At 53.4% G+C, this 14,807-nt stretch overlaps 1 protein-coding gene across 10 annotated transcripts; it reads right to left on the bottom strand.

Moving 5' to 3' along the window:
* Window positions 217-14,087, bottom strand: FBF1 (Fas binding factor 1). 10 transcript variants are annotated; one of them, XM_021415196.1, is made up of 31 exons: window positions 13,828-14,084; window positions 13,267-13,384; window positions 12,943-12,970; window positions 12,295-12,336; window positions 11,869-11,959; window positions 11,467-11,527; window positions 10,863-10,913; window positions 10,420-10,564; window positions 10,007-10,087; window positions 9,656-9,775; window positions 8,685-8,838; window positions 8,331-8,467; window positions 7,756-7,858; window positions 7,295-7,654; window positions 6,571-6,645; window positions 6,236-6,330; window positions 5,977-6,035; window positions 5,795-5,839; window positions 5,571-5,705; window positions 5,269-5,369; window positions 4,616-4,822; window positions 4,041-4,148; window positions 3,735-3,874; window positions 3,286-3,404; window positions 3,043-3,165; window positions 2,455-2,640; window positions 1,515-1,691; window positions 1,188-1,325; window positions 957-1,089; window positions 482-588; window positions 217-401 (listed from the first exon to the last, which is right to left on the bottom strand). In XM_021415196.1, exons 2-31 carry the CDS (start codon window positions 13,267-13,269, stop codon window positions 318-320), a joined length of 3,408 nt encoding a protein of 1,135 aa, XP_021270871.1. In that variant the 5' UTR covers window positions 13,270-13,384; window positions 13,828-14,084; the 3' UTR covers window positions 217-317. The 10 variants fall into 10 exon arrangements, 8 of the variants coding, with proteins under 8 accessions (XP_021270871.1, XP_021270870.1, XP_021270872.1 ...); XM_021415195.1 differs by having other exon boundaries at window positions 13,840-14,084; XM_021415197.1 differs by having other exon boundaries at window positions 13,899-14,084.

Genomic DNA, 14,807 nt, shown 5'->3' with positions numbered 1-14,807 from the left:
TGCGTCCGCACAGGGTCGGGCTATCCCTCTCGCCCCCGATTACATCTCCATCTCTCCTTCCGCGTTTACATTACTTAAGTGACCTGACGCCAAAAATGAAGCCAAAAAAGAAAACATTAGCAGCGCCCGTGAGTGATGAAGACCTGACACACTTCACAGCCATGGGGAAGGATTTCACACTGCAAATACTGAGTTTTTAAAGAAAAGAAGGACAGCTTGTTTAAACAGACATTATTTATTACTTGTTCTCCCCCTCCCATTTGCACAGCCCAGCACTCAATGCACACACAGCTCAAGGAGAGAGTGGGCACGGCTCCTCACACTGACAGAGGTGAAGTGTTGTAGGACGCCTTCTTCAGGGTCTCCAGGAAAAGCTGCTCCTCCTCCAGGAAGCTGCGGTCCTGAGAAGAGAGGATGCTCGGAGCTTCACCCTGCCCTGCTCCCAGCCTGCTGGCTCAAAGACCCTCCCAGCCCCACTCACCTGCTGTGCCCTGTGCTTCAGCACCAGCAGTTTGGCGTAGAGCTCCATTGGGGCAGTTGTGCCCCTGCTCCCGTGCCCAGGGAATGTCCTGATGGGAGGTGGAACATCTGCAATGAGAGCACAGGTATGCAGTCTCATTGCTGTTAGAGGAAGGCAGATGGGGGCAACAGAGTATCCCTTTTTTGCTGACTGAGTGTCTCCGCAGAGGTCCTCCCTAGCGTCCCAGAGCAAATGGGCTTTAGCCCACCTGACTCTCCCTTCTACTCCCCCTCTTGGCATCGCCCTGGCTCACAGAGCTCAACAGAACTCCTTAAGAAGATGGACGGGCCAACACCAACTCAGATCTGGTGTTCATAGTGTATATAAACAGCTAAAACAGGCCCCCATAGTATCCCAATATTTCTGAGAAGGGAAATAGTAGTGCAGCAGCCCCCCAGCATGCCCCTTTCCACCAGCAGTGTGCAGAATGCCTTACTCAGTGTGCTGGAAAGGCCCTTGGTGGAAGCACTGAGGTCCTGGTCTGTGGTCAGCAGCTGTGTGGGGTTGTTGGGCAGCTTCTTGTGCAGTTGTTCAAGCTGTTTCCTCTGGTGAGCCATGCTCAACCTCTCCTGCCCCATCCCCAGGAGAAAGGGAGAGGTCATTGGCAAAGGTTCAGATCCTTGGCATGGTGGCCCCAGGCTAAGAAGGGAAGATGAGGGGACATTACCTGGTGCAGGTGCTGTTCTTGCTGCTTGAGCTGCTCCAGGTGCTGCTGCATGAGCTGCAGCCTGGCCTGGTGCTCAGATTCTATCCTACATGCATCCTGTAGGGCTTGTTCCCCTTCCTCATACTTCTGGGCTGAAAGCTGCAAGGCAGAGGATGGGAAGGCTGGGGACAGGGACCCTCTCTGCCCTGGGACAGCGCGCCTTTGTGCATCCCCTCATTTCCCTTCCAGGACAGGACCAGAATGCACGGCTTCAGGAGGGATGTGACACCCTGGCTTTGCTGCCAGTCTGTGTGCAGCTGTGAACCACAGCACAAATGCTCCACCTACCTTGTTTATCTTCTTGATCTCCTCCTCCTGCTGTCGGATGCGCAGTGCAGCCCCTTTCACCTTCTCCTTCTCCAGCCTCAGCTCATGCCAGGCCTCGTCCAGCAGCTCTCTGTCCCTTGCCAGCTGCTCCTCCTTGACCTTCAGCTCACGGCTCCGTATCTTCAGCTCTGCTTGCTCCTAGGATGGGCATGGGCGCAACAGATGTGTTACCGGCCCTGTCCTGGACACTATCTCCTGTCTTCCCGGGTGATGGGAGTTGTCTGCCCCTGCTGAACTCCTGCTGTACACCAGGTCTGCAGTGCAGAGCAACGCCAAGCAGTGACCTCATCCACCTACTCTTGGGGACCAGGGCCCAGCTTAGCTGGGATTGTACAGACACACACACATGCACACTCCTTTCACAGAAAAGAGCCCTGCACCGTGTTGCACACCCTAAAAAATGCTCAAGGTGTGGCAGTTGATCAGCGCTGGAAATATCCATCTGAATGGTTATTTGCCACCCTGTTAGACCTTAACAATGCAGCTCTTGCTGCACTGTCTGTGCCTCATCCTTTCTGAACTGCCCCCGCAGGGAGCAGAACTGACTCTAGACAAATCCCCATGTCATGGTGAGGGTTTGCTTAACCTGTCATGGGTGTTTCTTTTCACTTGATTTTGGATGCTTACAGCAGAGGAGGCTGCGCTGCTCAAACTCTTCACGGGCAAAGGGGAGAGGACTGATGTGACAGATAGCAGTCTAAGCCAACACCTAAAACTGGCTGGCAGGAGCTGCCCTGAGAAGACCCCAATTCTCACCACCAGACACGGTGTGGTGACTCCATCCTAAACATCTGAAGCCAGCTCTGAACCTCTCCCCATGTCCCTGCAGGCAGAATCATGGGGAGCCCTGCTGCCTGCCAGGCAGTGCTGGATGCTACAGGAAGGGGTTCTGCTGCCATACCTTGGCCAGGCTCATGATGGTGCCCTCCCTTTGGGAGTCCAACTGTAGGGCTCGGTCTATGTTGCGCTCCATCCGCTCCTTGCTAAGCTGCTGCTGGGTGTGAAATTCGGCCCACTCAACTGCCAGCTTCCTGCGCTCCTCCGAGCACTTCTGCATCACTGACTTCTGCTCCTCCAGCAAAGCACTCTGGAGAACATCACAAGAGGGAGAAAGACAGCGCTAAGTATTCCAGCCATAGGATTTTCTCCTTTAATCCATCTCTGCCATTAAACCCCACCTGACATCTACAGGCTGGCCAAGTTGGTTGCCTGGTGTGAACCCTGCATAGAGAGCTCTGGCCCCATGCTTCTTGGGAACAGACTCCATCATGCATGCACACACTAGCCTCTTGCACTTATGTGCCAGCCAGCTGGTGTGATCACGATTCACTGCACCATGAGGTGTGGGATTGAGCAGGCAGAGGACGGAGAGGAGATGAGGGATGCTGTAGCCCAGAATTCAGCTTTTTCACCAACCATATACTGCAGCGCAGCCCTAGACAGACTCATGAGATATGAAAAGCACCTGGAGATGTCCGCCCCATCTCACCTTTGCCCTCTCCAGTTCTGCCCGCTCCATGGAGAGCTGCTGGGTCATGACTCGCTGCTGCTCCTCCAGTGAGCGCTGCAGAGATTCCACTTTGGATTGCTCTGCTGTTGCCCTCCATCGCTCCTGGTCCAAGCACAGAGGGGAAACAGATGCCATTCACAAGCTCCAAAACAGGGATCTCTGACAGAGAGACATCATCCCCATACCCAGAGGGTTGACCCTCAGAGGACAGACTGCACTCACCTGCTCCAGCAGCCGAGTCTGCTCACCTAACCTGGCCTCCATTTTGGCAATCACCTCCTGGAGTCGGTTCCTCTCCTGTTCCATGTCCCTCTGCTGCTGCGACAGCCTGTCCTGGAGCACTGGGGAGAGGCAGCAGCAGGGCTGTGAGCTCCAGGGTTCTGCACACTCAACCCACACCACCCTGAGTGCACCACCGCCACCCTTTCCAGCATTATTTATGAGGCTGACGTTGGAACCTCCCTCTATATTCACTATATTAACAAAAATCCAGTGTGATTTTGTGCTCATCATCTTCTGCATGTCCCCAGTAATGGGGGAGACGCTAAGTTATCCGGTGACCACGGTAGACAGAGCTTTGTCAGTCTGGGCTCCTGGCCTTTGGCTGGAACTCCTCATATTCTGGGTGTGGGGCCCCTGCAGCCCTTTCAGCAGGTGAAGGGCAGACGTACCCTTGAGCTGCTCATCCCGCTGCCGGGCTCCCATGGCCAGCTCCTGGGAGGTGGTGTGGTGCGTGGCCTCCACCTTGTGCGAGAGGTTGTGCAGGTCGCTGGAGAACCTTTCCATCTGCTCAATGACACCATTCAGAGACCTGCGGAGAAGAGCAAGGGGACACGTCACCCCTGTGGGACATGCTCCATATCACTGCCACGGAGAGGGGCATCTGCGGCTGGTTCCTGACCCAAGGCTGGCTCCTGTAGGACAGGGAACACAGTGGGCAGGGCCCAGCGTGGTGATATGACGCTGTCCATCAGTACCTGGTGTGCGAAGTGGCGCTGGTCACTGCATCGATCTCCTGGTCTTTCAGCCGCTTCAGCCGCTGGAGCTGCTCTTCGTGGTCTTTGAGCATCTCCTGAACAGATGACCTGCAGGACATAGAGGAAGGAGCCCATTAGGGGACGGTGTGAACTGGTGCTCCCCGGGATGGGCATTGTGAAAGAAGCTTGGTTGTGGGGTTGAGCAAGGGCATCCCACTGATAGCATTCACATCTGGGACGGGCTACATTTGAGGGTGATGGGTTTCTTCACCAAAAACTGTGATTTCTCATTGGCTAGGGCTATGTAGATATCAGTGACTCAGGGACCTGAATAAAAGGTATTTGGGAGACATAAAACATTTGGCTCTGCTTCTTTCAAAATACAGTGCATTCACTACGAAATTATGTTTACAACCAGGTCTTGCTCTGCCGACCTACAAAGCAAATCCCACTCCAAAATCCATCACAACCCAGTGCTTCTGGAGCCTGATTTTTCCTTTTCCTGTGTCCCCAAACCTGGTTCCTTTCCCAAGATGGAGGAAACAAGACCAGCACCACATGCATGCCGTGCTCACCTCTGCAGCTCCCGCAGCCGCTCCAGCTCCTGGGCATTCTGCTGCTCCAGCGTGGCCACATGCTGCTTATGCTGTGCCACCAGATCTGCCCGGGCCCGCTCTGCGTCCTGGCTCTGTGACAGCAGCTGAGCCTCCAGCTGCTCCTTCTCCCGTCGCAGCCTCTCCTCCCGCTGCCCATAAGTCTCCTCCACCACCTTTACCCGGCTCCTGCCCACAAACAGCCCCCAAAGGTGTTAGGGCAAAGAAAAGGTGCTGCTTTCATGGCATTACCTGGCACTCTCCAATCAAAGTGCACATGGGGACCTAGCAAGGAGATTGGTATTCCTGTGTGCATGGGGAAACTGAGGCACGAGGCACTTTCTGCAGACTGAGCCCTGAACTCTCCCACTGCCCCCCAGCAAGGTATTCCGGTTCAGGACATGCTAGCAACGGCACTGGTCCCTTTCCTGTCAACAGTGGGACAGTGTTGGTGAGAGCAGATCCTCACTTTGGCTCACTCATGGATCCCCAGTGGGTCAGCATCAACATGGCTTTGTGCCTACCTACCCCAGGGGTGGATTTGGAAAGCTTTCTTGCACTCCCACCCACGGAGGAAGGAAAGGGCTAGAGGCAAGGATGTGACATAGGGGGGAGGGTGGGTGAGAGCCCTGTACCTGTGTGCGCTCTCAAGAAGATTAAGGTCCTCCTGGTGCCTCTGCTGAAGGCTCTCCAGCAACAATTTGTGCTGTGTCCGCTCCAGCTCCAGCATACGGACCTATTGGACACATGAAGGAGAAGATCTCTGTGCTGCCCTAAGGACAGACCTCCCAGAGCAGCACCTGGTGGCAGCAGACATTCCTGGACCGGGAGGTTTCTCCTCTCCCTGTCATCCTGATGCTATTTGGAGCAGATACGGTTCCCCTCCTCCCACTGAGTAACTTGTGGTCCCCCATCCAGCAGGCAAAATGGGGTTCACCTGGCTCTCCAGCTCTGCCACACGAGCCTGGGCACTGAGCAGTGCTGCCCGACAGCCTGCTGCATCCTCGTAGGGCTGAGCTGTGGGAGTTCCCAGCCTCCTCTCATGCAGTGAGCCCAGAGATGGGGACTCAGCCTGCGGGAGATGAAGAGAGAAGGTCAAGATTTAGGATCAGCAGCTTTGCAGCATGGCCATCAGCTTCTGAGTGAAATCAACTGCTTCACCTGCAGCTGCGAGGCAGCCTGGAGGGCTGTGCTAGGCGTGGTAACCTGCAGAGACAGGGATGCACTCAAGGAGGTAAAGCTTGACAATGGGGAGGGCAGTCTTCTTCTAGACTGGGAACGATGATCCATTCCCAATGATCCCTCCTATCCTGCACCTCTAGGCATGGTCCCAGCAGACCTACCTGAGCAAGTGGGGCAGGGCCCTGCGTCTCCTGCTCTGCTGGGGATGATGCTGCAGGGTCTGAAAGTTCAATGAATTCATCATTCAGACTCAGCAGTGGGAATCATCCCCTTCCAGAAGGATGAGGGTCCAGGTTTCCAAAGCAGAGCACAAAGGGTCCTGCTCTGCTCCAGCAGCTGGCCGTAGGGACACAGGGTCAGCTGTGCTGCCCAAAGTGGGCCATGCTGCTACCCCAAATCGACCCATCATGTGAAACACACCGATGTGGCTTGTGTCTCTCAGGGGATCCTTCTTTGCAGGCTCCAGTGGGTAAGCTGAGGCTTGTGTCACAGTGCTGAGCCAGGGGACTGGGTGCCTGTGTGGGCAGAGACACACATGAGACACAGCATGCTGAGACACAGCAGTGTCACAGCTCATGGTGAGATGCAAGGACATTACCCTGCCAGGCATATCTTCCCTTTCTGTTATAGAGTCCCAGACCAAACCGACCAGTGTTGGCTACTAGCTCTCCCCATTCCCCTGTCTCACCCACCCAGCTGCTCCCTGCAGAACACCTCTCCCACAGAGGATGTCTGAAATGAGAAGGAAGCCTTACGCAGAGCTGTCTGCACTTGTCTTGTCCTGCAGGGCAGCTGCCTGTGGTGCTGCTCCTGTGGAGGTGGCTGGCTGGCTGCAAGCAAAGAGCATCACATGTGGCAAAGCCAGGGAGATGATGAAAGACAAGATCCTTTCCCTCAATACCTCATGGGTAAAAGCCTGTGAGCCCCCGAGCCTCTCAGTTGTGGCAGGATTCAGCCTTCTGGCTGCAAAGGAATCCCAAAGCTCTACCACCTGTATTCCACCTCACTGTATCCACCACTTCCTCTGGGCAGCATCAGCTGCAACTAACACATCCCTGTCCAAAACACATTTGTTTGTCAGCACATTGCCTCACAGTCCCACTTGAATGGCACAAGTCTGAGTCTGCATCCATGCAAACACAAACTGGAGGAGGTGGTTTGTCTGAAATTAAGAGGAAGGAAAGGGAATGGGACGTTTGGGCAGGGAAAAGGGAGTGCCCCTGGGGATGCACTGATTCAGAGCAGCTTCGCATGATCCAGGGCAGTGTGTGAACTCTTGGACACAACTGGAAGAAGGCCCAGAGGTGCGAGGGGCTGTGGGCTGGATCAGCAGAAGAAAGTCCTGCACTGGTACCCCAATATGAGATGAGAAAGACAGTGCTTAAAATGAATTCCTAAAAGCTGAGCCAAGGCTTTCTGAGAGGCCCTGCTGGAGCTGCTACATGCAGAGCAAACAGGAGCCATAAGCTGTGCCCTTACCTGACAGGAGGGCTGGGGTCTGGCTCTTTGCCTGGGGCCTCCAGGGGCACAGCACTTCTCTCCTGAGCCTTTGCCTGAGCTTGGGCTTTCTTGCGGGACAAGGCAGCGCTCAGCCAGTTCTCCTCTTCCAGTTGGTTGGGTTTGGTCGTTGCTTCTTCTGTGGCCAGGAGCTGCTGGGAGCTCACCGCAGGACTGGTCTTAGCTGGAGATGGTGGCTCTGAATCCAAAAAATCCTCATCCTTCAGGCCCAGCCAGTTGCCCCCAGCCCTGCTGCCTCGTGCGGGGCTCTGGCTGACTGCAGGAGGAGGTTTGGAGTGTGGGTCTGGTTTCGGTTCAATGCTGTTCTCAGCTGAAAACCTGCTGCAAGGAGAGGGATTTGCATGCCTGCCTGTGAGGGTGCCCTGGGAGCTCTGCCAGTGTGGTCAGAGGATGGAGCTGCAGTCACACGCAGAGCACAATACCTCACAGACTGCCTCCTCGAGGGACGGCCCTCAGGCGTGCTGGCCACCGTGGGCTGGTAAGCTCCAAAGATAAAATCCTCCTCGTCCCAACCCTCTTCCTTCTCTGTCCAGACAAGCAACCTTGAGTCAGCACCCAGAGGAGCATTGGCTGCTAAGACACCAGCCCTCCTCCTCCTCCTCCTCCTCCCCTGCAATTCCCACTGGGATCACTGCCTCTGGGAAATCACAGCTGGAAACACCTTCACTGGCAACCTGCGAGCAGTGTGACTCCTCATTTATGGCTGGGAAAAGCATCTTTGCTGGAAATCAGCCCACGTTCCAAGGCGACTGAGTTACTTAGTAAATTACCCATCATCAGCTGAGCTGCAGTAATTGTGCAAATGCTCCCAGCCTGCCTCCAGGCCGCAGTATAACATTTTGTGTTAGCCACCTTCCCCGCGGGGCTGACGGAGAGCTCACTGGCAGCCCTGCTCACCATTGCAAAACAGGTATTTAGGGCATTTAGATATCCATCTTGCTCTCCTGAGCCAACACCAGACCCTGCAGATCTTCCCAGCATCCCTGGCTGCACTCACCTGGCTGTTTTTGGTACTTCTTATCCAGTTTGAACTCTCTGTGCTCTCCTGCGCTTGGCCGTTCCAGGATTTTGGTGACGGAGCCTCGTCCCAGTAACTCATCCAGCTTGGAGCGGGCCGGTCGCACCTCCTCTCTGCTGGGGACAGAGCAGGAGATGGGTTTCTCCAAGAGGCAGAAGACACACAGCCTTGTCAAGGTGTTCCTTCTCTTCGCTGCAAAATGAGGCTGCTCTGGGATCCAAGGGCAGAAGTGCTGAAATCCTCCAGCAACTCCCAGCATGGTGGCACCATCTCATACACAAGTAAGCCCCTGCTTTACTCCCATTCCTCTTTCACTGCCCAGGAATGCCTTACTCTTCTGCCTTCTTTCCCTGCTTCTGGTCTCCTTTTTGGCCATCACCAAATCCCAGCACATCCATCAAGTCATCATCATCATCTTCAAACGTGAGCTCCTCCCTCCGCCGGACTGGGGCCGTGGTGTGTAGGGGTGTCTGGGCTGAGAGTGGCTCTGTGGATCACAGGCAGCAGCAGATTTGATCAGGGCTTTTTCCCCTCACCCCCCAGCAACAAGAGATCAGAACAGCCCCATTTGTTCTTTCTTCTCAAAGTCACTTTTAAATAGTGCTTCTCGGCAACCAAACTCCACAGCAAATGACAGAGTGACTGATGGGACATTGCTGAGTTTTGTAACGTGGCATTTCCAGCTCTGTTTAAGACTAGATTTTTGGCTTTGCAAGTCTCTAATCAGGTAATTCCTGCCCCTGGAAAATATTTCCCACTCCACCAGTGCACCTTAGACCTTGCCCTAAGCCACTAGATGCTGTGTCTGTCTCTGCAGCAGAGCAGATTTACTGGGGTGCAGGGAGATTTTAGGAGACTACACAGTCCATTAACATTCCTGCTGCAGGAACAAGAGGCTTGGTGCCTAAATACAGCCTCTGTGCAGCTGGATTCAGACTGGAGTTGCCCTGATTGGGCTTTGGCCTGGGCTGGTGGTGCTCTCAGCCACCTCAACTCTCACCCAGTAAGCTTGTTCTCATTTGGCAAGGCATGAAACAGGCTGGATGAGGTCAAAGGCAAGACCTGAGCCTCCGCTCCCAGAAAGGAAGGTCAGTGCTGTAACCTGTGGCACACTGGAAATATCAAGCACTCAGTGAGCTGAGTTACAATTAACCCCGTCACAGAGTTGCTCTATAAATGACCATAATGATTAATATGAGATGGAACTAAGTGGCTTGCAATTTATTTGTTTGGAACTCAGACAAACTAATCCAAGTTGCCAGTTTGTTTAATGTGAAAAGGATGCACTGAGCATCCCTGCTTACCTTTCTCTTTGCCCAGTTCTGTTTTCTTCTCTGGACTTCTTTCACTGCTTTTTGGAGATGGCTTCTTGGGAGCATCCTGCTCCTCTTCAGATAAAAGCCCAGCCAAAGGATCGCTTACATCTAGGAATTTTACCCCACAGGGGCAGGAAAGGATGATGATAATAATGGCAATACCAACAATAACAAAACAAAAAAACAAAAACCCAACATTATTTAGAAGAACAGTTCTGCACTAAGCCAAGTGCTCTATAGCCTTCAGCTAACAGAAGAGGCAAGCTCTGTGCCAAGAGCAAAGACAGTGTCCTCAGCTGCTGCCAGGCATCTACATGTGGGAGAGAAGGGAGAACCTACCTTCAAAGTTAAATTTCTTGTACTGTCGGGAAGGGGGTGGGGATGAGGGCTGCTTCTTATCCATCTCAGGTGCAGATTGTCCTAGAAAGAGAGGCCACAGCTCACTCAGACAGAGCATGGCAGACAGAGGTGCCCCTATCCCACTCCAGCTGAAGGTTGCCTTTCTTGCAGTGTTCCCCTTTAAGGACCTCTGTGGAGTGGGAATCTCTCTGGAGGAGCTGCCTTACAAGCAGGAAAGGAGAAAAGTGCCTTGAGAAGAGCGGGATACACTGGGAACTGGTGTATCTTTAATGTAACCCTTCTGGCTCTTCTTCCATGCAGATCAAGTGACTAGGAAAGGGAATTTGGTATGCAAATACCCTGTGCTTGTTCACAATCAGGCTGTGAAAATAGGAACAGAATTTCTTTTTTACCTTTCTCAGGAGCTGGCATCTTCCCTGAAGTTTTTACTGCTCCTTCTGAGGTGTTGCTTTTCCCTGGGCCTTTCGTGGCTGCCTTTCCCAGTCCAGAACTGGGTTTTGACATTCCCAGAAGATCAGCTTCCATGTCATCCATGTCCTGGAAAGCAATAGGATGAGGATGGGTGCAGCATGAGTGATGCTAATGCCCCAGTGCTGCTTTTCCTTTGGTACAACGCTGCCTATCAAAAAGGGGTGTTTGCAGAGCTCTGCTCTCATGGAGTTCCTGTGAAGGTGATGTGTTGTTCCCTGCTTCCTCCTGACAGCCTCTGTGCCAGGCAGCAGAGCTGCCACTCACCAGATCACCATGAGGAGCATGCCTTGGTGAAATGGGCAGGAAGGCTGGGGCTGGAGGCTGTGGTATATGGGGCTGAGACGATGAGTACTTGTGAACCTACCTTCAGGGTTTGCAGCACAGCTTGTGGGTCTGCATCGGAGATACTAGATCCCTGCATGCCAAAGAGAGGAGAGATTAGATAGACAACCTTTGCAAGCTCCTAACACAAGAGGTATCAGCCTGGAGTTAAAAACTCAGATGCAAATGCAGACCATCTATATCTACTAGAGCCCTAAGTAAACTGCTTCAGCACTCAGGGCCCTGACTCTCTTTGTTTTATGAAATTACATGTTCAATCCCCCCTAGTGCCTTCCTTACTGGAAACCCCCTGTGCCTTGATTCCTTTGCTTAGATCCTGCTGTCCCTAGCAGAAGCATCAGGAACACCTGTCTGTTGCTTTGGGCTAGGATCATTCCTGTGATACTTTATCTGAACTTCAGCCAGGAAGGCTGGGCTGCACCTGGAAGCTCTTCTCCCATCATCTACCCACTCCCCTATCCCATCTTCACTCCACAGTAATACCAGAGAGGGCGTCAGCCAAACTCCAGGGTTCCTCCCTGACACCCCATTGCAGATGTGGATGGAGTGATGCCAGGGGCAAGCTTGGCCCCACACAGCCCCAGCCCTCAGGACACCCAGGCTCTCTCTTGAAATGTTGGGCTCACCTCTGCAGCTTCCATGTCCTCTGCAGGGAGCTTGCTAAAGAAATCATCCTCCAGAAAAGACCTGCAACACAAGCCTGGGAGTTAGCAGCACCACATGTGAGCTGGGGAAAATGAGGCTAAAAAGAATACTGGCAATAAAGACATTAGTGCTGGGACTGCTATATTTAAGCAAGCAGCTCTTTTAAAATTTACAGATGTATAGGGCTGGGGGACACCCAACTCCTTCTGAAAAGCTTCACGCTCTGGGTTCCCAATTTCCAAAGGGATCACAAATAATTCTCCTCGTGCAGTTTCTATCAGGGCAGGGGGGAAAGGTGGAGGAGCCAGGGATGGGGCAGGTCAGAAGGACGTGGGGAGCACAGAGAGCTCAGCACAGAGAAGCTGCCTGCCAAAGGAACTCACTTCTTGCTGGCCTGTGAGCTGCTGCCCCGGGCTCTCCCACTGCTGATGCCAGCCTGCTGGGAAGGTCTGGCAGATTTAGCAGGGCCTTCATCTGGAAACAAGACAGAGAGAGATTAGGATGGTAGGCATAGGCATATTTCCTGATCTAAACATGCCAAGGGGAAATGTGCTGTCTCCTTATGGGCCAAAAAGGTTTTAACTGGAGACGAATTTCATTCTGCCTCCCCAAGACAATGTCCAACCCTGTTCAATGGCGTTTGACTCTGAGTAACCACGTTCTCAGCTCTGCTCCCTGCTTCATCCCCTCTCACAACTGGAGCCCTCTTGGAGAGCAATGGCTCTTGCACAAGCTCCTCCTGCTCCCAGGAGGAGGGTAACAGAGTGTGAGGATGCTGCCCTTCCAGCTGCAAAGGAGGCATATTTTACCATCATATCCCAGGAGGTCACCCAGCACGTCATCAATGGAGCCTAGAACAAGACAAATTAAAGGAGCTGACACAAGTGAAATCACCAGAGCAGATATTTAAAAAGCTTCCTATTTCAGTAGAGATTGTTCTCTTGAAATCCCCCAGAATAACGGTTTGATCTCAGTCATCACCAGTGTACGGCCCTCCTTTGCCAGTCTAGAGAGAATTGTCAGAACCAGGACTTGACTCAGTTTTTGACAGATCCATGGTTTAGCTTCATGTAACCAGAAATGGTATTTCTTCTTTCCACTCAGTCACTGGCCACAAGCAACGCTTAATCTGTGAACTCTCCCCCTACAGCATCTAAGGGCCCTTGGGCAACCCCAAAAGCACTGCTATAGCACCCAGGGCTGCAAAAGGCCTCTCAACAAGGACCTCTGGAGCAGCTGTGGGGAAGAACTGAAATAAACATCTATGTTCTCCCCTGGGATTTGGAAAAATCCCCAAGAAAGGGCACAATACGCTCAACAGCAGCTTTCACACCAGGATCATGAGTTATTATTTCAGTAGCCAGGACTGCTGCGTGACAAGTGAGCCCCATCTGTGCTGTTCCTAGCAGATCAAAGCACCTGTGGGTGGTGGAAGGAAAGCACATAGGTGCACGTACCTCTTAAACTTTTCTTGGATTTTGTAGCCTAAGAAGAAAGACAAATTTCCTTGTTACAAAATGAAGATCTGACCTGGGCTTTCCCCATGCACACTGGGCAGCAGTGAAGCCCTCCCCCTGTCATGCTTTTTGGGAAATGGCACATGAAATGCGGGGGAATTATAGAGATATTTACAACTTTTGTGAGCCCCAGTGTGCACAGCCCCTCCTGGCCTCCAGCTGAGCAGAAGCCTCCGGTCCCAAGACCTATTCTGCCTTCATACAGATGTGCCAGAGCCATACATTTGGATTTCCCAGGCCTGCATTGTACTGTATCACACTCACCATTGCAGAAACCCTGTTTTCCTTTGCTCCGGGCAAATTTGTTTATGGTTCACCTGAGCTGCGCCTTCACCTCGCAGGGGATCTGACACCATTGCTCACATCCACACCAACATTCTGCCTGCAATAACAGGAAAACGCATTGAATTGCCTCAACGAATGCTGCCATTTGTTAAAAAGGCTTCCCTGTACGGCTTGCAGACTGTCTCCACGCTGCTCAGACTTCTCTAAGCCACTGAAAAAAAAAGGCTCAATTTGACTTTAAAAGAAAAACAAACCAACCAACCCCAAATGGTCTAGAGCTCCTGAAGGGGATTGTACAGGGAATGTCCCACTGGCACCACAGAGCTGCTCTGCAAAATAACCCCCACACTCCGGATCCAGAGCACGTGGGGGACCCCAAACGAGAGGGACAGCCTGTCCCACTCGGCCCAAGCAGAAAACAAAGCAGCCTGCCCTCTGTGTGAGCAGGACGAAGGGAAGCCCCCAGCTTGCGGCCCAAGACCCGCTGTCCCCACCTCCCCGCCTCCCATCACCACAACACCCGCTGCCCACCCGACTTACAGCATCCCACACCTGTGCCTGTGTTGTCCCGCTCCCCACATCCCCAAACTCCTGCCCGCAGCATCCCGCACCCGCAGCACCGTAACCGCCGCCCGCAGCACCCCGGCCACCCACAGGCCTCAGCTCTCCCCCGGCTCGGGCAGGCCCAGCCTTTCCTTTCCGTTCCCCTTCCCTCGCAGCCTGCTGGGAAGTGTAGTCTTTGCCAGAATCGGATGTAAACTACAGCTCCCAGCAGCTCCACTCGCAGCTGGGCAGGCACAAGGCGCCCAACAGCCACGGAACGCACACGAACCCTTCGGGGAGGCCCGGTCGGTTGGGGCTGCAGTTGGGCCGGGACGCATTTCGGATCAGCCATGGCGGCTACGGTTGCAGGGAAGGGCCTGCAGATGCCACAGCGGCATCTCTTATTGGGATCTACCCACAGAGGAGTTGGGATGGAGCAGGGAGGGCCAAACCTGGCTGCAGCACAGCCCACCCGCACCAGTCAAATCTCCCCAGCGCTGGTCGGTGCTTGACTGATAAAAGCAACCATCTCGCACCCAGAGCTCCCGTAGAAGCACTCAGACATCAGTTCAAGCACGCAGCTACGAGGTGCTTCCAGGAGACTGGGGCCTCATCTCAAGATATGCCGCTGGAACGCTTCGTTTTGAAGCAGTGCAGCCCTTGGGCACCCAAGCACGGCAGCCACAGCCTTCAGGCATGGAAGGACACAAAGGCTGGGCTCACAAACCTCCAAGGATGAGCTCATTTAGCAGCGCTCCTTCTGTTGGAGCTGCTCTTTGCAGCTGGACTGGGACAGTTTTCTAACTGAATGACAGTGACCATCAAGAGGCAACGTTAAGCAAATCGAACGCCAGCAGTCACACTGCAGCAAGGTGCAGAGGCACTGCTGGAAGCAACTAATGAGTAACACTAGAGATTCGGGTTGAAAAAAGGCTGATTTCTCACACTGTCCATGGCAAAGTACAACACAGCGCTGC

Source organism: Numida meleagris, chromosome 17 (assembly GCF_002078875.1).
Source record: "Numida meleagris isolate 19003 breed g44 Domestic line chromosome 17, NumMel1.0, whole genome shotgun sequence".
Lineage (NCBI taxonomy): Eukaryota > Metazoa > Chordata > Aves > Galliformes > Numididae > Numida > Numida meleagris.
The sequence above is the reverse complement of the archived record's forward strand: the minus strand, read 5'-3'. Positions and strand labels throughout refer to the sequence as shown.

Excerpts from the sequence above, each read along its gene's own strand:
- FBF1 (XM_021415196.1), bottom strand. Across the intron at positions 6,036-6,235 it reads GAGAGACACAAGCCACATCG|ACCCTGCAGCATCATCCCCA; the intron begins GTGTGTTTCACA and ends TTGAACTTTCAG. Across the intron at positions 2,641-3,042 it reads CAGAACTGGAGAGGGCAAAG|AGTGCTTTGCTGGAGGAGCA; the intron begins GTGAGATGGGGC and ends GATGTTCTCCAG.